The 23,021-nt window shown below is 39.3% G+C and overlaps 2 protein-coding genes across 2 annotated transcripts in view; one reads left to right on the forward strand and one right to left on the reverse strand.

Annotated features, from left to right (window-relative positions):
* The window catches only part of LOC109429978 (ATP-binding cassette subfamily G member 4), a 110,349-nt gene extending 105,695 nt beyond the window's left edge, over window positions 1-4,654 (reverse strand). Inside the window, exon 1 of the mRNA XM_019705986.3 lies at window positions 3,239-4,654. Within this exon, the coding sequence (XP_019561531.2) occupies window positions 3,239-3,614 (376 nt within the window). The 5' untranslated portion in view covers window positions 3,615-4,654. The remainder of the gene's footprint in view (window positions 1-3,238) is intronic.
* The window catches only part of LOC134287428 (uncharacterized), a 140,263-nt gene extending 131,445 nt beyond the window's left edge, over window positions 1-8,818 (forward strand). Inside the window, exon 2 of the mRNA XM_062849237.1 lies at window positions 8,291-8,818. Within this exon, the coding sequence (XP_062705221.1) occupies window positions 8,291-8,304 (14 nt within the window). The 3' untranslated portion in view covers window positions 8,305-8,818. The remainder of the gene's footprint in view (window positions 1-8,290) is intronic.
* The last annotated feature ends 14,203 nt before the right edge of the window (window positions 8,819-23,021 follow it).

The following is a 23,021-nucleotide window of genomic DNA, read 5'->3' on the forward strand; positions in this document are numbered from 1 at the left end:
ACACTGCTTGTCACACTTTCACAAACCCTCCCTCCCCCCTAAGATCGTGACGTACTTAATGGATGGCCCCTATGGCCTCCGGAATAGTGTTGTTAAAAAAAAACAAAAAACGGACACGTTCAATGCTTCCAGTGAGCTTTTCGCTCTTTGAAGGAAGCACGACACTAAACAACGGACTAGCATGCAACGCCCTGTGGCACAGCCAAAAACAGCTGCGGCGGGAATCGAACCCGCGCTCCTCAGCACATTGCGGCTAAATGCTTGATGACACTAGCCGTACGGCCACGAAGCCCCAAAACTGGTGTATCACAAAACTATCTTGAAATGACTCATGATACGCCAGGGGGATTACAGATTACAGTCTAAAGTTTATTGTGAGACTAACTACTGTTACTATCAAGAGCTAAACTTCAGGATAGTTTGGACGATCCTCAATGTCCTAAAGGTTCATTATAATATACAGTAGACTTCAGGTTGGTCCAGTCGCCGCGATTGATTATGAAACGTTACTCAGTATGTCAGATATAGCTTATGTTACGAGTGTAGACCTGAACTGAGTGTAGTTCTGAACTCATAGATAGTTTGGCTGACCTGGAACGTTCCCATAGTGTCTCTGAATGATATTTGAGATTTCATGAGCTTCGCGGATCTCAGCAGATTATACTATGCTATTATTTATGGTTTGGACGACCGTGAATGACGCAAAGGTTTATACAAAAGGTTTATAGGTTTATAAAGGTAATGAAAAAGTAGACTTAAGATTGGTCCAGTAACCATGGATAAATATGCAACGATATTCAGTATAACAGATATGGCTGTTGTTACGAGTGTAGACCTGAAGTCCTGAACTCCAAAGTAAAATACATAAAATTATTCTTGTAGATTTGAAGGGCTTCATTAGAGAACAGTTTGGACGACCCTGAATGTCCCAAGGGTTTATAATAATAAAAAAAAGAGACTTCAGATTGCTCCAGTAACTGCGGTTGATTATGCAGCGTTACTCAGTATAAGAGATATGGATACTGTTACGAGTGTAGACCTGAAGCCCTGAAATCCAAGGTAGTTTGGCTGATCTGGAATATCCCTATTGTGCCAATAAATGACATTATAGATGTCAAGAGCCTCACGGATCCTATACTATGCTATTATTTGTGGCGAAAATACATAAAATTATTCTTGTTGATTCGATGGACTTCACTATAGGACAGTTTGGAACACCTAGAACATCCCAGAATATAAAATACCTTTTGATCTTCTTGACGAAGGCTAAATGGATACATATAAACGAAACCCACATCCATGTTTAGCTTTTAGAACAACTGGTATGTCAATTATTTCGTTCTCCTAAATTTCATGGTGTTCAAGATGTTCTAGGTTATCAATAAAGTCCGAAATACAAATATCCCCATTTTTCCCTAATAAAGGACTCAATTTGCAACAACTTTGCCGTAGACAGTATTCTGTTTTATCGAATGGGTGAATTTATACAGCCGTTTCTATGTTGGGGTCATATATGACCCCTCCGGCTTCAAAGGGTTAAGGAATTTTATTTTAAAATGGTTTTTGCTTCATTATCTAATAAAAATCAAAAACCAAAATGTAAATAAATGCATACAGTTTCACCTTGAGCTTTAGCTGTTAACGAATAAAGGTTTGCTCAAAATGGCTCCGTTATCTCTGCCTATCCACGATGATTTTCAAAGTGGTAACCTCTATTGTGTGTCTACGATGCACAAGTGATACTGTGAGCGGTGGTGTCAATATTGGAAAAGCTCGTTTCTAACAATAGCCATCACAATCCCTTAAAGAATCGCTATGGGGATTTTTAATTAAATTTCGAAAGGAGCTCTTAGATCTGCATTTGGATAAGTTACTGGAGTAATCCCCAGAAAATTTACTGTCAATTATAGAGGATTTCTAAAAAAATATGTAGAAGCCATATATGGAGAAATTTCTGTAGAAATCCTCAAAAGGAATATCTGTAAGTATTTCTGAAGAAATCCAAGCAAGGAGATGTCTCAGCAAAAACTCCTCCATAATGGAGCAGGAAGGAAGGTCTTATGATAATCTAGAGAAATTTCTGAAGAAATCCTTACAAGAACCCCAAGAAAAATCCTTATAGGGATCCCGCATAGTATTGTCAGCGCGGTAAAAAGTGAGAAAATGCACCGAAAATTGTTTTTTTTTTTAATCTATGCGAGATAGAGAATTGCGCCACTTATATATTCGTCTGTTTTCCACGACGCAGTATCATAACGTCCGAGGCCATAATGTCCCAGGACTTTATGGCACATTTTTTTCGAGGCATAAAGTCCGAACATACAGATACGGCACGAAGTCCAAGGAAAGAAGGCACATAGGATATTATGACGCATCCAAGGTTTTGGACGTTATTTCGCAAAAAAAAAACGCGACTTAAAGACCGGGACAGTATGGCCTCGGATTTTGTGATCCAGCCCCGTTTTCCACTATAACTCAGTCAAATTTGAACTGAGTTATAGTGGAAAACAGACGAATATAGAAGCCACCGCCCAAGTGGTGCGATACCCTACCTAACTTCGAAAGTTATGCGTTCAATTCGTATCTGGATGCGCTTTGTAGAACCCAACTTCCGAAGTTGGGCATCTCGCATAGATTTTAAGAAATATCTATTATCGCTGTAAACCATTTTCTACCGAACTTTTAGTAATATTTCACGATAAACAAAGAAGCAACTCCTTGTAATTCCCCGGAGGTAGAATTTGCGGAAGAATGCCAGTAGACATTCCTGAAAGTATCCCAACAAGAAACCCTGGAGCAATATCTGTGAAAATTCCTCAGACAAGGTCTGAGCATGAACTTGTGAAGGAATATCAGGAATATTTTTTGAAGAATACCAAAGAAATTCATCACTGGAATCTATGGTGGAATTTCTGAAGGTATGATATATGAGATGTTGGGTGTTATGGTTATACGTTTACCACACGATATATAAATGCAAGAGAATGTAAAGGTGGAGTAGTAAGCTCTGTCCCAGTAGGGATGTAATGCAACAGGTGAGTGTGAAAAAAGAAGAAGTTTATATCTAAATATTATGGATAATATTTGTCACATAAGTGAAGACAAAATAAGGCTCACAAAGATTTTTTTTTTTTCAGAATGACCATTAAAACTTGCTTGTCAACAATCATTCCACATCAAAGTGTTTAACACCTTTGACGACCTTTGAAAAGTATCTACTCACGCAAACCATACTAACCTTTTCGAAAGATACCATTCCGCACCGAGTAGGAAAGATCCTTGAAGCTGATGGTAACCGGTTTGAACAGCCGCGCAGCGGCCAAGGAAGACGCAGTGGATCCCCCTCCCATACTGGGACTACGATCGAATCCCGGATGAGTAAGGGGCATCTTCAACGGGGGCAAACCCAAGGTAATTGGACGTTTTGCCACCAACCCAGTAGCTGCTTCGTCCTGGTCCATCACCTGGATCATCAATTCCGCTTCCTTGAATTGTGTCACTTCCTCCTCGACGGCCAGCGGAGCAATCCTCCGGCTGCTCCCACTAGGGCTATCGTCCACAGTGTTGCTCGTGCTGCTGCTGCTCGTCTCGCACATCTCGTACGACTCCGCCATCTCGAACTCGGGGGATATTGAACTTTCACTTCTTCGCTTGTTCTTCAGCCTCTTTCACAACAAACATTCGCGTTCTTTTGCTCGAGATTGCACGGATTCTTGCGGACTGTCGCAAATTGAGACGGAAATTTTTCACCACACTAGTTCACTCGACGGAATCCGCGGTTCTAAAAATACAACCACCAGGCTTCTGTCCACCTTAATCTACCGTAACTTGCCTTACAACAACCGACACGCGGTGCACTGCACTGTACGGGCTCTCCTTGACTTGTTAATCTGATTCACGCTACCTCTGGTGCGGCCACACTTGGATGCAATTATTTTCACAAACTGAAATAACTCACAATATCTTATCGTTTCGATTCTCGGCTGTTCCCTGCGGTAATCTTCCCCGTTGCTGTCGCGGTTTGGTTGCCGTGGACTTGGAACCTGATCTGAGCGGCGATGTTGTCTTAAGCCCCTCTCTACCATCCAAGCGTGGGCTCAACGACATTGAAATCGGAGAGCCTGTCGCAGAACTGGCCTGTCGTCGCCACTTTTCCCAGCTACAACCATTCAACTCCAACGAACCAAGCGGGGAGAAAATGCTTCGAATTAGGTCAGCAGCTGCCCGAAAGCGACCTTGCCAGAACTCCAACACCATCCATATTTCTTCGCGTCGTTTCGTACCGATAAGAACACTCGAGCTGTCGCCAACCGAACTCTTCAAACAGAACTTCCCTACTGATCGCGACCAGATGAACAAAAGAAAGTCGCACTTGCACTTGTGTGATTAATTACACCCAACGAGCTGAAGTATCTCGCGATTTCACTGCACAACCAACCAGCCACCGCCTAGGTCAAACTCTTCTATTACAATATTCTATTCGGACGCAGACTGCATTCATACAGTGCAGAAAATGCAGCGCAGCTGAGTGAGCAGACCACGGAAACGGGTTGGGAATCGAAGCGCGCGCGCAACTTCCGCGACGATCCGCGCACTGTCGACTCACGATGAATACTGAATGAGCTCGAGCGATGGGGCGCATTATCGCCGTCGCGCATGGAGACTGCCGCCAGCCGCCGTCGACTAGCCCGGTTGATACGTTGTGTGGTTAGTCGGTTTGTGGAAACATGTGAGAGCTAATCGCAGCAGCAGAGTATATTGGGTACATTGCGGTTTGCTTGTGTACGCCAGTGTCAGTGAGTTACGATGGTTTTGCGGAAGGTGGTTGATTCACCAGGGTGCGAGGACGCCATCTTTTAGAATCCAACATGTTGTATGTAAACATTTGTGTATCCACAAAGGATTCCATTGTGGATACACGATAGATGTTGGCTCCTGTCAGATGCATTAGGTTGGATTAGGGTTGCCACATACGTGGGTTGATTGCACTCAAAATGACCAGAAACTCTGAACAAAGCCAGTGAGTGTCTTAGTCTGGACTGAGAGCAACTCGGTGCAACCGAGAGAAGGTTACTTTAGTTATACCGTAGAATCAAATCCTAGTCCTATATCTTCTATGATGTCAATAAGAGCCCCATTAACCCGGGAGCGGTCGCGTCGTGTACTGAGTACACGCACCGTGAAAAATGCACGCTTATGTGGTACACAGCGTGAGCGTGGTGTCGCTGAAGGTGGTTGAAGACGCAACTGCTCGAGGGTTAAACTATTCATATTTAAATTTAATAAATATTGGTTTTTGCTTCAATATTACCCTTCTGATACACTAGTTTTTTTTTTTGCCGATTTAAATCATTTGAGAAGGGGGAGAGAATGATACGACAAGATAAACAAATGTAGTTTAATTAAAGAAAAAAAATCCAAGTATAATACGTTTTTACCATTCTTCCAATATTGTGCAAAAGAAAATTTAATAATGATAATTATAAAGGGAGGTTGCAGGGGCGTTTCAAGGGGTGTCAAGGGGTTTCAGCAGGGTACCAGGAGATTTCAGTGGGAGTTTTCGGGGGTCTGAGGGGGTTTTCGAAAGCATTGCAGAGAGTTTCAGAGGATTTTCGATGGGTTTGAGAGGCGTTACAGGTACTTTTTCGGGGGTTCCCGAGGGCGAGATTCAGAGGCGTTACAAAGTGTCGCAAGTGTGTTACATAGGGTCCATGTGGGTTTTAGGGGAGTTTAGGAGACATTTCATGAAATTTCAGAGGATTTTCCGTGACCCCATCACAGTATATTTGGTAACGTCCCTGAATTGCCCTTTGATTTTGGGTATTTTTGAAACCCCCTTACACGACCGTGTCCTGAAATGCCTCGAAAAGCTCTTGAAATCATCAACCCCTTTGGACGCCTTTAATAGTCTCCAGATATCCTCTGAAACGCACCTGAAAACTCCTTGAAACGCCCCTAAAACCTCTGGGAAAATGTTCCGGAAACCCCCTGAAATTTCCTGAAATGTATTTGAAATGCCTTGAAACACCCCTCAAACCCCTTTAAATGCTCTTCAAAGGCTTCTGAGACCCTCTGAATTGCCTTTAAAGTCCCTTAAAACGTACCTGCAACTTCCTTAACCCTCTAATACCAAATCCTGTCTTAAGACGGGGTATAGTTTGAGCATTTTTGTAATTTTTGTTTCGTGGAAAATCAAATTTTTTATATTTTTGGTTGATATTAAGGACTGTTCTGTATATCTCAAAATGGTTTTTGGTGTGTTTTTAAGCGCATTTACATTTTTTAAAAATCATTGAAAAATTGGTGTTTTAGTCACCTTTTAGAAGTCATTGTTTATTTTGTATTGAATCGCTACAATTAACATATTTTAAATTTTTCCCAAATCATTCTATCCTTGTTTAACAGTTTAATGGAATCGAATACACTCTAAAATTATTTTCCATAAAATTACACGGAAAATATTTTTTTCTGTGAAAAAAAAATAATAATATTTCAACAATAATCATAAAACCTCAAAATGTTTTCATCTCAAAAAATCCGTTCCCCAAATTGACTTCCAGGAAAAATATAAAAGTGTGAGGATGTTCAAAAATAAAAATTAGAAAAATCTAAAACTGAAATTCACGAAATCGAGATTTAAAAAGAATCATCTTCCAAAACATGTTTAAATCGATTTCAGATGACGAAAAATGATATTTAGATCAAAAACAAAAAATTGGGTATTGGAGGGTTAATACTATTGAAACACCCCTGAATTCCCCGTAATCCCCGTAAGTCAGCAAACCTTAACAGAATCCGGTTTAAGGGAGACTTGGTGTTTTCAGGGGTTTCAGGGGGATAATAGAGACATTTCAGGAGGTTTCTAGAAGATTTTTAGAACCATCCAGGGCCGGATGTACGGGAGGGCCAGGGGGCCGGGCCCCAGGCCCCCACATTTTAGGGGCTCCCACAAAGACCTTTTTTTGGTTATTACACATCAACTTTATGTTTCATATTGTTCAAATACTGTTAGTAAACAAAACATTTTTTATGCCCTTCACCAAGAGCCCTCCGCATTCGCTCGGGCCCGGCGCTACTATCCCTAATTCGGGCCTGGAGACATCACATGTGTTTTGAAACGCCCCTGAAATACCCTTTGATTTAAAGGAGTCTTGAAACACCCTGATATATCTCGGACCTGAAATGCCTGGAAACGCTCCTGAATCCTCTATTATCCCATTGAAACGCCCTGGGAATCATCATAACCAATTAGAAATGCCTATGAAACCCTTCGGACGCTTTTAATAGGGTCCATAAAACCCCTGAAACGCACCTGAAACTCCCTGAAACTCCCTGAAACTTCCTAGGAACGCTTTTACAATGTTCTTGAACACCTGGAAACTCTCTTAAATGACTCTGAAATATCTTGAGACGCCCCTCAAACCCCTTGCAACGCCATTTAAAGCCTTCTAAGATCCCTTGAATTATCCTTAAGGCCCCTTAAAATGCCCCTGAAACCCCCTTAATACAATTGAAATGCCCCTTAATTCCCCGTATCCCCCTGAAAACGCCAAAAAATCTTGACATAACGCTCTTGAAAGGCTCTTCACATCCCCTGATACAACTCCTTAAAATGCCCCTGAAGCCCCTTGGAAACCCTTTTTTGTTGGGCTCTATTGGAACTTTCTGGAAACCCTCTTAGCCCCACCTCAAATGCCCAGGAGCAAGACCTGTTCTCGCAAACTAGATTCCCTCATTAAAGTTAAAACTTTATTTATGCATAAATTTCCCTCATTATATGGAAATAAAATATAAAAACAAATTAAATTGAAATAATCTGATATCAAAATTTGATATCTAATTGTTACTGATTACAAATTATGTTTTCGATTTGCTATAATATTGTTGTGGGACTTTTCTCGAGTTCCTTCTAGAGTAGTCTGGAAATCAAGCCTTGAGTTCAATAATTAGAAGACGAACTGTAAATACATGTTGTTGCTTACTCGGACTAATGCGAGCTACATATGTAATCTCATACTGAATCATGTATTAATCCGCAGGTCTCTGATTGTAGCCATGCCTTGATTTCCGGGTACTACAGATGACCAGACACAAGAGTAATTTGCAAATGAATTTCTGTTGGTAATAGGAATCAATATTACACCAATCAAGACCTTCAAATCAAGCTATAGATAAACTGTTATTACAGATATTTGCATGCATGACGCTTCTGTAGGGTACATAAGCTCATAGTGTATCTTTTGTCGATCTCGAAGTCTTTTAAAACTATTCCTAAGAATATTTGATTTAGGTCATCCCGGGTAGACGAGAATATCTAAATCATATCTCAAATCGAACACTTTTTGCTGTCATAGCTCGATGTGATATTGATAAGTTATTCAAAAATCTAATGAATATCGCACGAATAGCTCAAAGTGATATGATGTCAGTTTTTGTTTTTGTCGAAATAGCTGAAAATTTCTACATAAGAACAAGTTTAGCTCTTCTGCACGAAATGGAACACATACACCCATAGATATGGCTCAATGTTAGTGAAATGCCATGTGCCCCTTTCTGAGCTGTGAAAACGAAGAACCGCATGCTCTTATTTTTATGTTATTTACAACAGCGAGCCACAGTTGAGTGGTAAGCATCGCGGCCTGTGAATCCTAAGGTCGTAGGTTCGATGCTGCATGCTGACATTTTTTTAATTTTTTTTTCCAGGAAAAAGTGACAAATCTTGTCTGCTATTATTTTGATCTTGTAATATCTTAACGAGCTATTATTGAGTAGTTCACCATATTAGATTTTGCTATTATTTCTGTTCTTTAACCTCTTATATCAATCAATCCAATATCAGTTTTTGCTCTTCAGTAATTCAATCTATCATAGCAGAATATGCTATTCATCAGATTTTTCCACCTACTCGGGATACCTTAATTACAGAGAACTGCTGATAGGCAGAAATGACGGAGTTCCGAAGCCTAATTCACCAGACATAGACACCAACGCACCACTTGTTCATCGACTTTAAGGCGGCATACGACAGTATCGACCGCACTGGGCAATGGAAAACCATGGGCGAGAACAGCTTTCCCGGTAAGCTTACCAGAATGATAAGAGCAACGATGGACGGTGTGCAGAACAGCGTAAGGATTTCGGGTGAACTATCCAGTTCATTCCAATCTCGACGGGGACTATGACAAGGCGATGGACTTTCCTGCCTACTATCGCCCTGGAAGGTGTTATGTGACGAGCCGGGCTCAACAGCCGGGGTACGATCTTCACGGAATCCGGCCAATTTGTCTGTTTTGCGGATGACATGGATATTATTGCTAGAACATTTGGAACGATGGCAGAACTGTACACCCGTCTGAAATGTGAAGCAGCACAGGTCGGACTGGTGGTGAATGCGGCTAAGACAAAGTACATGCTGGTAGGTGGGACTGAGCGAGACAGGACAAGCCTTGGCAGCAATGTAACGATAGACGGCGATATTTTCGAGGTGGTAGAAGAATTCGTCTACCTCGGTTCCTTGCTAACGGCTGACAATATCGTGAGCCGTGAAATACGAAGGCGCATCATCAGCGGAAGTCGGGCCTACTACGGGCTCCAGAAGAAACTGCGGTCAAAAAAGATTCACTCCCGCACCAAATGTACCATGTACAAGACGTTAATAAGACCGGTAGTTCTCTACGGACACGAGACATGGACGATGCTCGAGGAGGACCTACAAGCACTCGGAGTTTTCGAGCGACGGGTGCTAAAAACGATCTTCGGCGGCGTACAGGAGAACGGTGTGTGGCGGAGAAGGATGAACCACGAGCTCGTTGCACTTTACGGAAAGTGGCCAAAGCCGGAAGGATACGGTGGGCAGGGCATGTTGCAAGAATGCCGGACAACAACCCTGCAAAGTTGGTGATTGCTTACCATCCGGTTGGTACAAGAAGGCGTGGGGCGCAGAGAGCACGATGGGCGGACCAGGTGAAGCGTGACCTCCCGAGCAGGAATTAATAACTGACACATAACTGCAGCATGCCAAAGTCAGGTATCATACCAAAACAAGGTATTGGTCGGTTATCCAGGTATTGAAAATAACTTATTTTAGTATTTTGTAGGTATTGATAAAATACCTCAAAGAGTTATTGGTGTGGTGTTGAGAACTGCTTTCAATTATGGAAAAATCACTACTTGTAAAAATAGGGGATTATTATTTAAGTATTGCCATACCTGAGTTCATTATTCACGTGTTATGCACAGAATATACACCAGTTATTATTTTAGGTATTTTACCTCTTATGCAGGGCTTCTTGATACCTCATTCAGGTTGTAGGTATTCGGTTTTCCATACCTGAGTTTGGTATTCTTCAGCTATTTTCTCCTGCTGGGGCTGGCGAGCGTTGGAGAGCTGCAGCTGCAAATCGTGTATTATGTAGGCAAATTGTTGATTTAGTGTTATCATGAATTTGATGTTGAACTAAATAAATGAAAAAATGAGGTTCTCAGAGCTATCATACCGTCAAGGCGCCATTCACCGTGGGGGCTCCATTCACCGTGTGCCTTCGAATATTTTTTCATTATTTCCATATTATGATTGAATGATATGACAATTTCCCTTCAATTTCACCAATACAACACTAATGTATTGTTACCATGTCAAAACGCTTATTAGAAACATTTAAAAGTATCATTTTGACACTAAAGTGTGCTTACATGAAGCCGGTTTCTGCTTGTTCACTGCATTCATAGTGAAAAAAACGAAAACTGCGCTAAGGTGATTTAAGCGATAAACTAAATGTAGTAACGTTTTTATTCCACCAAGAAGCAATTAAATTCACATATCAGGTATGTATTTTGCATTACCGAAGTAAGTTTAACAAGAAAGTACGATTACTCGTACGTTTTAATTGAAACAAAAAAAGCACGGTAAATGGGTATCCTAAAAATCAATGGTCTCCATTCACCGTGCCCCATATTGTCCCATATATCTAAAAAAAATCAAAAATTTGAACATTCGTTTTTCTAATAAAATCATGCAAGTTATTACTTAAAATGAATTTAAACGAAGAAAATTCCCCTGGCAGGGTTGTTTTGATCATTTTTAAACAAAGTAGAATAAAATTTCTCATACACGGTGAATGGTGACCTACCACGGAATTAGGTGACCCTACTACCCTTTACTAATTGTACTATATCACCGAATTTTGTGAAAATTTTTCTACTTCTGTGGATATTGCTTTAATTTTAACCTATTATGAAGGCAATTGAATGCGACACCAACAATGTTTATAAGACTTGTGTCAAATGACAGCCCTTATTTCCTTCGAATCCTCTTAGATCCACGGTGAATGGTTGACGGTAGATCCAAAATAAAATTTATAAAGTTTTATGACAGTTCTCAAATTAGCCTTGTAGAGGCTAATTGGTCATCAAAATGTTACTTGGGAATCATAATTCAGCAAAAGTGGTGCCACTTCTAACTTTAATACACCATAGATATATAGAGAGTAATGCCTGTTAATATATGTATGTGTGAAAAGCATTATTGCTTGAATTAGGAAGACTGTGCTGGAAGAAAGCGCAACCTGGTCGTGGCTTAGGCAGCGAAAAAACTTACCAGGTAGGTGGATTGATCACAATAAGCCAGAAAACTCTCGCATTGATCTCTTCCTCAATCTCACAGCATACATGAACCGAACAGCTGGGGTTTGAGAGCGCAAACAGTCTATCATATCTGAGCTGAGTACCCTACGCACGCAACTCGATCCCCCTTGATGCTAATGAAAATGCATGCAGGCAGCCAGTGGCGCGTGTAGCGCCAATCATGCTGCCATGCCTCCACCTACATAAAGAAGCCGTCATGAATCATTTATAGGACGAGTTCGAATTCGAACTTCGAAATATCAACTTACGGTGGCTTTCTCATATTATGATGAGGATTAGAGTGCTAGTGCAGTGGCGGTGAGTGCGGTCATGGTGGGTGGATCATATGTTATCGACCCTTCATAAAACCCACTCGAGCTGGACGTTGACGGAAAAGTACCCGATTGGTGTGTGCTACTCTGAGCTTAGGCGATCCGTCATGGGTCGCAGGACAAAGGATGGACAACATTGTTTCCGCAGTGTTCGATTGCGCGGCTTATCCCGTATTCAGCGAAACAAGTCACTGTTGTTGTCTTGTCGTCTCGGAATGGCGATTCGATCGTTTAATTGTCACAAGTTAAAACAAACAAAGGAAACAGCATGGTTAGCGCTGTTACTCAATGGTTCTGTATTCTTTTTGCTTACTTACCTAATATGTGATTGACCACAAAAGCACAAAGCGACAAAACACGCAATCTGGTCGACTTCAAGCGATGACTACTGTTGGGAAGGATGAAGATGGTGATATGTTTAACATTGTTTTTGTGGTTCTTTTATGCCGCGTCGTGTATATATGCATCAAGGGTTTATGTAGGGACACAGTGCCATTGATTCTCTTAAGGACAGACTTGTTGGAATCTCAACATGGCCGCCACAATGGCCGACTTTGGCACCTACTCACGATTTCGAGGGCACAAATCTCAACGTAAACAAAACCAACGCATCTGATCTTCTTATTTTAAGCTTATTGCAAGTGAGCAAGAATAGAATAATAAAATGCACTGTTATATGAAGCTTGCTTCTTGAGATTTGTGCGTTTGAAGTTTCGATGCACTGTTGAAGCGGGATGTCAAGACGTTTGTCCTTAAGTATGCTCCCTGATGCATCCTATTTGAAGGCAAAGCGATTACGGTACCGATTGATTCCGTTCTTTATGTTTATCTTTCGTACTCACCTCTAACAAACAATACACAAAAATAAGAAACACAACCAAGAATGTGTTATTCAAATGTTCTATATGAGATGAAAATGAGAGCACCATACTGAACAGTAGGATCGGTGTCTCTATCATATTATGTTACGGCCTCGAAATTTTCACCCGTTTTTTGCGCTTAACCCATCATTAGACATCATTAAAGTCACCTGATTCGGGAAACTGGAATTATACGACGCTTCAGCGCTCGCTGCTGGCAAACATTTTTAAGAATCGTGTACGAACTTCTCGTTTCTTGGAAGGTTGAGCAGGGTTATGGTTAGGTTGTCAAGTGAGAAAAGATATTGAAATAATGATAACTTATTTGATCGTGCATGAACATGTTTTCACTGTGCAGGAATCAAACTTGGCAGGGTGGTGTTTATGAAAAAGTCATTGCTGTTTAAAACATCTTTGTATGAGTTGGTGGCAGGGTCCACACCCTGCGCCTATAGTGGACCCCAAAGAAAAAAAACCTAAATGTAAATGTGCAAATCAACTGTTTGCATACAACTTCCGCCGGGTAACATCATTACATTGCTGCACAGCAGTTCCTAGTAAACGAACTGCCCGGTAGCCACACGGCTTTTCGGGCTCGCATGAAGTTGATCACCAATATTAACTCCTTTTCTCGATCTGCCTAGATTAGCTGTGTAGTGTCGGTATCGGTTAGTTCAACTGGCTAATAATAGCACTACGGACCGCCTGCTTCAATGGTAGGAGTCCACTAATCAGGTGACCCCTAATTCAAGGTGTTATGTGGCTTTATGCTTACCGTGCCTAGGAATTAATGGTTAGGGGGTCTTATAAAAGACTAATCGCAATCGGAGCCTGTGGGGTACCAGGGCACACTCCACAGTATTTGAATGAAATGGCAAACTCGCGTGTCATGCCTCGAGCATGTGTGCTTGTCAACAAGGCAATTGTTACTATGTCTTAAATGTCAAGAATCGATGTATCTGTTGGAAACCTCAACAGGAACAGAAAATGCATTTATTGTTCGGTTTATTTACCACATGATGAATCATCCCCTATGGATGCTTTCAAACAAGTCATCGCATACAGCACTTCAAAAGGCCTTCCGCTAAAAGGACACAATCGGTGATGTACTAGAATTGAAGTAATGAGCTGAATTTATGTATGGTGAGAAGCTCAATTCTCCGTTTCTGCAATGCTCACTATAAAGGGTGATACGGTCAAAATTTGGTCACACATTTTTTTTCATTACTTTAGACTGCGTACTCCAAAACAGCTGATTTTTTGACCAGTAATGCTACATTATATGTAGCTTATACCATAAAATTTTCATCAAAATCGATTGAGTATTGGTTGATATATAGATAAAACCATCGACCTACCTTTTTAAAATTTTGTACAAAGGCGCTCCATAGTAAATTTTCGGAAATTTAAGGTCAGTAAAGCACAATTTTGATCATAGAACTACCAATACTGCTCCGATTTTTATCAAAATTTTACTGTATAGTACTATTATGAAAATACGTTCTTAGTAAAATTTTGAGCCATTTTGTATGAATACTTTCAAAGTTGTAGCAGTTTGAATATGAAAAAAACTGACCGGGTGCCACTTCAGCAAATATAACTTTGTAACGGCTGGATCAAATTGAATGAAATTTTTACACAACATTTTGATATGCATACATCACATACAGAAAAATTTTCATTGAAATCGGTTAAGTATCTCTGGCTCTATAAATAAAACAGTAAAAATGTGTGAATCCTCTTTGCACAAAATTTTAAAATTGCAGATCTGAGGGTTCAACAATATCTCCGCAAATACTCGACCGATTTTGATGAAAATTTTATGGTACAAGCTACATATAATGTACCATTACTGATCCAAAAATCAGCTGTTTTGGTGTACGCAATCTAAAGTTATGGAAAAATTTGTGTGACCAAAATTTGACTTGACTTGACAAAATTTGATAAAATTTGACCACCTAAACAAATATAACTTTGTAACGGCTGGATCAAATTCAATGAAATTTTTACACAACATTTTGATATGTATACTTTACACACAGAAAAATTTTCATTGAAATTGGTTCAGTATTTCTGGCTCTATAAATAAAAGAGTAAAAATGTGTTCTTATTTTTTAATCCTCTTTGTACAAAATTTTAAAATTGCAGTTTTCAGGATTCACAATATCTCCGCAAATACTAAACCGATTTTGATGAAAATTTTATGGTATAAGCTACATATAATGCACCATTACTGGTCCAAAAATCAGCTGTATTGGTGTACGCAGTCTCAAGTTATGAAATAAATTGTGTGACCAAATTTTGACCGTATCACCCTTTATTATCTGGGAGAGCTCAGACATTAGTTTGAGAGGCTCCAGTTTTATGGAATACTTAAGTAGTACAGATCTTGGATTACTTAACACAGGCAACCGCCTAACCTTCATGGTACTGCTAGTAAGTAAGTGTTAGACAACGACACTAGCAGAGAAATTCAGAGGCGCATTATGGCAGGAAATCGAGCTGACTTTGGACTTCGCTGAACTCTGCGATCGAACAAAGTTCACCTTCACACGAAGTTGACTATCTACAAAACGCTGATTAGACCGGTAGAGCCCATAGAGGAGGGCACGAAGATTGGACTCTACGTACAGAGAAGAAACCCGCCCTTGGAGTATTCGAACGGAAACTACTACGTACCATCTACAGTGCAGTGCAGATGGAACACGGGAATTGAAGAAGGCAAATGAACCACGACCTGAATCATCTACTGAGAGAACCAACCATTGTCCATACCGCGAAAATCGGGAGGCAACGGTGGGCGGGTCACGTCATCAGGATGCCAGATAGCAACTCGACTAAAATGGTTCTCGAGAGTGCGGAACTGGAGACACACAGCTATGCATCGAGCAGAATGGAGATGACTTCTATGTACAGCAGAGGTCACTCAGGCCTTAGTCTGACCGGAGAGGTACCGTCGATGGGGGTGACAATGGGTCTGGGGGTGAGATTGGGTCAAAACGGAGAAACATAAAAATTGAAATAGCTCATCTACTATCGCTAATTTATATTGAAAACTTTATATTATTTCAAAGAGGAGATGTGTTTACACGTCATGATGCAGAAAAAGATGTTTGGCAATAATCGTTTTTTGTTAAACTTGTGGCTAAACTTATACGATGAAACTACTACCCAGACAACCAGTAGTCGTATAAGATGATGCATAAGATGATAAAGTGGAGGCCATATGCGTGCATGCCTCCATTTAGGCGCATGTAAAGTGTACGTATATCGCCTCCACTTTAACATCTTATGCAACATCTTATACGATCACTGGTTGACTGGGTAGTGAATCACTCTGAAAAAATTTCTCCTTCGTAATGTTTCACACAAGCACCTAACCATAAATTTTCTTATAAGTGGTTAGCTGTAGGTATAACCTGGTTGATGCAACGAAAAAAGCGGGCTGTCATTGCTTTTTTTATTCAAAAAATCAATATTTTCAACCTTATGTCTAAATATTAAGAATGGGGGTGAGATTGGGTCAAGCAAGTTATCGAATGCACATAACTTTAACTCAAAATTTAACTTGCTATCCAGTCCCCATTTGACGTTAGAGTTGTGCCATGTTTACCGTATCTTCATAAAAGCACGCTTTGATTTCGAAAATATATCGAAGAAGTGTCAAGCGAGTGTGTTCATACATTTAGAGCCTAAAATCATTTATAACAATAAACTTATCCGTTTGGACAGTTCCTCTAATTATCAGCTAATCTTTAGTGTACTGCAATATCGTAAGCTCACAAGACAGACTTAATAGCGTTCTTCTTCTCCACTCATTTTTAAAATTTTACGGAAATATGTATCGTGAAACTACCAGACGGTAGCGGAATCCAGGAAATGCCGGGGCTATAAAACCGGTAACATAGCACAATGTCGGAAAGCGAACGATCGTCGAATTGCGGCATACGAGATTGCTTATTGAGTATTAAAATTGAAGTTTATGAATTAAGAGTGACATATACTGCTTCTATTCGCATAACAGTCCTATTCACATGGGACTGTTGTGCGAATGGGGGCAGTATAAGGACCATTCATAAAATAGATGAAATTACTAAAGAAAGAAGAATAAGTCTACCGTTGTGCTAGGACTCATACAAAATTGATTAAAAAATCCGTTTAAATGTTATTGCGGGGGAGGATCTAATAATGTGGAATGTTGAGTAAAATAATATTTGAACGACCCTCTATCTTGAGATGGAGTGATTTGCTTTGGCAATATAAAGGCCAATAATCATGTACATGAGAGTTTATAACGGAGGGTTTGGTTAAACATTTCTTATGCAGTATACTAAAAATATCTGTATTTTAATCAATCTTTCAATGCCCCTCTCCCTCCTTGTAATCCCTCTCCTCTCATGGTGGTTGAAACTTTAAATGAGGATGATTATGGTGGCTAAAAATATCGATACAGCATACAAACGTTATTTTATCAAATTTCAACCATTTTTCCGGTTGTATTAGCCATTTTGGGTGGATTAATCATCTTTTAAAATTACATAAGTTTTTTTTCGTATGGTTACATGGTATTTTAACTAGGTTTACTAGATATGATCAATAAAATTAACTTATATTCTTAGATAGGCGATTTCGGATACTTTGACCCATTCTCACCCCCTCTAAGGGGTGAGATTGGGTCAATTTTCAATCATTTGTAGTTTATTAAAAAAAATCATATAATGTGATACTTTCTTGCTAAACTATCGTTACCACATAGGAGAGTATACATACCAAATAAAAAGTTATTCTGACTTCAATTGCATTTGTTATTTAACAAACAATCTTTGAGTGTCCTTTTTTGACCCATTCTCACCCCCAACGACGGTAAGTAAGTTTTTCACAAATGTGTCTCGTAAATTGTCAATTAAACGAACTTTAGAAGAAACTTGTAATTAGAAGGCACGAAATGTTGCTAATTAACGAATTGTGAGATGAAATTTGTCAATTAGCAATATTTCGTGCCTTCTAATTACAAGTTTTTCCAGTATGTTTCAGAAATACCAGCAAATCTGGTAAAATCTCAGTAAAATGGGCAATATGTGTCATTGTAAACGTACTTCGCCTAAACTGCCGTAATTCTGCAAAGTGACGTAAGCACCATTCAAAATTTCGATATTGTTTGGTATATTATATATAATAACTGGGGTAAAAATAACACTGCGATATTCTTGCTGTATTAGAATGCAAGATCTAGTCGTAATCTATCATCTATGGAAATAAACTTAGAGGATAAGCAAGAGTTTTATGCATACTAACCAAAAAATGGGCCAAAACTATCAATGTCGCTAACGTCATTTTGCAGAATTGCGGCAGTAAAATACTTCATGTTTTGACCTAAGGAAAACTATTTGTACAAAAATAACGAGAAGATCAACGAATGTCACCAATATGATAAAAGATAGTTTAGTTCCCATACTTTACAGGAAAAATATAAAAATGGAGCCAAAACTATTTTTGTATTTATTACAGCGTGTGCCAATGATAGGAACCCTGTCCCAGTTATGGCTACATATTTTAACTTCGGTTACTTTTCGCACTATTTGCATGCATTTCTTATGGGATTAGCCATAATTGGTACACAATAGCGAAAAAGGGTGCAAGGAAGCCAAAATTTTAAGGAACATGATTTATTTCTACCATAATTTGAGCAAAATGTGGACTTTAAATGAATGCAACCATCTTTTGTGAACGTGATCTGTTGTTCACATTTTTTTTATTGTTGATATATATCGTTAAAGGGTGAAAATCAACTATGGCGAATGAATGGTACTATAGCCATAATTGGTACACTTACCCTATTTCAGATATACAGGCCAACTGGTATAGCCAGATAAGTGCAATACATACATTGTTATCTGGGGAATCGCGCCACTTGGGCGGTGGCTTCTATATTCGTCTGTTTTCCACTATAACTCAATCAAATTTGAACCAATTGACACAACTTTTGGAATGTGGTGAGATAGGTATAGTATCTACCCGTGTACAGCATTACAAGTCAATTGGTTCAAAATTAACTGAGTTATAGTGGAAAACAGACGAATATAAAAGCCACTGCCCAAGTGGCGCGATACCCTGTATATATTTTCAAAAACCTGTATCCCATATAAAAATAAAACAGTCCGTCTAGCTCAAAAATCTGTGTTTCATATAAAACGAAATCTTTACCGATGTTAAAAAATCTGCATAATACAGATAAATCTATATGGTATCTCTGGTCTGAAGAAATGCCTAAAGAATTCTCTTAAAGATTCCATTAGGAATTTTTGATGGAGTAATTTCTGAAAGAAGGAAAGGAATCCCTTAACCCTTTGAAGCCGGATTATTTCCAAGCACTATTCTGGAGCTTTTCTACGTTTTTCTGTAGTTTTTGTGGTCAATAGTATAAAAACGGAAGAATATTATGCGAAATTTTTTTTTTTCTGGATATCCTAGGCATCCAAACTATTCTTGAGTTTAGATTCTAACGTCTACGGGTGCAACGGTAACTTCTTTCATTATACAAAGCTACGATTTGTAATCTATCATTTCCAGTAAGTCTTCTGAAAGTTCAATAGACAGTATCAGATCAGTCGGGATATCCTAGGTCATCCAAACTGTTCTTGAGTTTAGATCCTGAAGTCTATGGGTATAACGGTAACTTCTTTCATTAAAAACTACGATTTGTAATCTATTATGTCCAGCAAGTCTTCTGCACTGGCGTAGCCACGAGGGGGGTTTCAGGGTTAAAACCCCCCCCCAGAGCCAAAATTTGTGGAACAAATTTTCAGTATAAAGCGCTTTGCGACGAAAAAAAATTTTCGGCTGCGCCGCTATTTTCAAACTACGAATACAATTACTCCTTACTGTTTACAAAATGTTAGTGTCAAATCAAAAAAGTATCATTGACCGTTGAAAACCCCTCCCAGAGACAATTTCTGGCTACGCCACTGTCTGAAAGTAACAGTGGTTGTTTTTATAAACTAATATTCATAACAGTAAGGAATCCATAATATCCCAAAAATATATAGTTCCTCTTACTGATTTGGTAAGTACAGTGGATCATGTAACACTACTTAACGTGGCAAAGTGGCAAGAGCTATTATCACAAGTGCAGACCTGAAGCTATGGTCTCCGAAGTAGTGTTATTGATCTGGAATATCTCGAAACTATCTTGAAATGACTCATGCTATGCCAAGCGGATTACAGATTACAGTCTAAATTCGTTGTGAGACTAACTACTGTTACCATCAAGAGCCAAACTTCAGGGTAGTTTAGACGACCCTCAATGTCCCAAAGGTTCATAATAATATATAGACTTCTGGTTGATCCAGTCACCGCGATTGATTATGAAACGTTTCTCAGTATATCAGATATAGCTGATGTTACGAGTGTAGACCTGAATTTCTGAACTCATAGATAGTTTGGCTGACCTGGAACATACCCATAGCGTCTCTAAATGACACTTGAGATTTCAAGAGCTTCACGGATCTTAGCAGATACTATTATTTATGGTGAAAAAATAAAAAGTTTTTCTTGTGGATTTGAAGGACTTCAATAATAAAAAAAAGGAGACTTAAAATTGCTCCAGTATCTACGGATAAATATACACACTTAAAACAGAACCCTACTAACAAAGGTAGCTGCATAATAGCTTATGGAGCAAACGTTCTTGGAACAAAACTCGCATAAGCTATTATACAGCAAAAATGTTAGTTGGGAATTCCAAGATCGGCTGTGCGAATCTCGGTTAAAGTTCATTTGCTGAGTTCTTGGCTAAATGCTTGACGTTTAATGTTTGATGCTAGGGTACCCATGGGTGCTGCTATGAATAAACCTGATTTTTTGCTGATATCTCAGTTAAACTGCGATTGCTGAACGCTCGGCTGTGCGAATCTCGGCAAAAGAATGAAAATTAGCCGAGCTCAACTGAGTGTGTATAACGTTACTCAGTATAGAAAATATTGCCATTGTTACGAGTCTAGACCTGAAGTCCTGAACTCTAAGGTAGTTTGGCTGACCTGGGATATCCCTGTAGTGTCTCTAAGTGACATTTGAGATTTCAAGAGCATCGCGGATTCCAGCAGATTATGCAATACCTTTATTTATGGTGAAAACACAAAGTTAGTCTAGTAGATTTGAAGGACTTCATTGTAGAACAGTTTGGACGACCGTGAATATCCCAAAGGTTTATAATAAGCTGGTAGACTTCGGATTGCTCCAGTAACTGCGGTTGATTATGCAACGTCACTCAGTATAACAGATATGGATACTGTTACGAGTGTAAACCTGAAGTTCAGAATTTCAAGGTGGTTTGGCTGACCTGGATTATCCCTGTAGTGTCTATAAATGACATTGTAAATGTCAAAAGCTTCACGGATCCCAGTACGTTATGCAATGCTATTATTTGTGGCGAAAATACATAAAACTATTCTTGTAGATCTTAAGGACTTCACTATAGGACAGTTTGGAACACCTAGAACATCCAAGAATATAACACGCCTTTTGATATTCTTGACGAAGGCCATTTACATATAAACGTAACCCACATCCAAGTTCAGCTTTTGGGACAACTGGTATGGGGCTGTTCATAAACCACGTAGACCAAAATTTGCCCATCTCAGATCCCCCTCCCCCCTCGTAGACTTTTGTCCATACAAAAAATTTGAAATTTGTATGGAGTGTAGACTTTGGCTAGACCCTTCCCCTCCCTCCAAAAAGTCTACGTGGTTTATGAACGGCCCCTATGTCAATTATTTCGTTTTTCCAAATTTCATGGTGTTCAGGATGTTCTAGGTTATCGATGAAGTCCCAAATACAAATATCCCCATTTTTCCCTAATAGAGAACTCAATTTGCAACAACGTTTCTATGTTAGGGTCATATATGGCCTCTCCGGCTCCAAAAGGATAAGGCGAATATATGACGAAGCCATTCCTGGGTTTTTGAAGAAATCTATGAATGAATGAACCTTTAAGAATTTTTTGAAGGATCATCCAAAGGAATTTCCAAAGAATATTCCCTATTTATTCCTGGATATTTTTTTATAGAATACGTAAATGAATTTCTGCATGAATCCCAGGAACCCTAGGAGAAATTTCAAAACAAATATCTAGAAGAATAACGAAAAATAACTAATAACTAACTAGAAAACTTTCAACAAGCTGATCACTTAAGACAGATTAAGATTAGAACCGAAAACGTAAGAACGAAGTACTTACTAATCATAAGCACTTTAGCAAATACTCCCTCCCAACAAGCAGATTTATCCAAAAACACGAAAATGCAAAATGTAACAACCATAAACCTAAAGCACTCTGCCGAAGACTTCAACCCTCTAGGATGCAAGTTCAAGCGGATGTCTAGAATGGAGAGACATGCAAAAAAAAAATGTCTAGAACAGTACAGCCAATCTAGATTTATATCGTTGGTTTATATTTGTGATATCAATAAATCCAAGACACTTCTTTGGAGACCCTTCACTACAACACTGCATAGTCATATTAAATAATACAACTATCTAGATCAGTTAGACAAAAAATCAGTTAGGTAAAAATACCGGAGACGTTAGAGTGAAGTATAAACCAATCTAAAGTATCTTCTACCGCCTATTCGATCCCTCTTTGAATGAATGTAATCAGTTTTGTACCTTTTAATTCCGCCCTAATTGCTTATCTTTAGACAAATACGCGTATTTCGACTACCACTTGTAGTGGATAACTGACACTGAGGAAGATTACAAGTGGTAGTCGAAATACTCGTATCTGTCAAAGAATAAGGCGAAATTAAAAGGTACATAACTGATTACACTCATTCGAACAATCTAGTATTTTGTCGAAGACTCCAACCCTCTAGAACCTAGGGTAAAAGCCCCCTTCTTCGGCCTAGTACCTATATTCATCTCATTTTGTCTCAAGGACTAGAGATGTGCGCCGTCGAGATTTATTACTTCACGCCGCCGGATGTTTTGATTTTCTAGCACGCCGCCAGCTTAAAACTCATCACGCCACCGAACTTAGAATTTCCCCAATATTCTTCAGAAAATAATCGATTTAAGTTTAAACGCTCCCAAAATGAATGCATGTCATTCATTGCCGAATAAACAAAATATTTCGTTCAATGATCCTGTTGAGATTTTAGTTACTTTTTAGTCACTTATATATGATCATATAAAAATCCTAGCAAATATCATA

The sequence above is a fragment of the Aedes albopictus genome, chromosome 2 (assembly GCF_035046485.1).
Source record: "Aedes albopictus strain Foshan chromosome 2, AalbF5, whole genome shotgun sequence".
Classification (NCBI taxonomy): domain Eukaryota; kingdom Metazoa; phylum Arthropoda; class Insecta; order Diptera; family Culicidae; genus Aedes; species Aedes albopictus.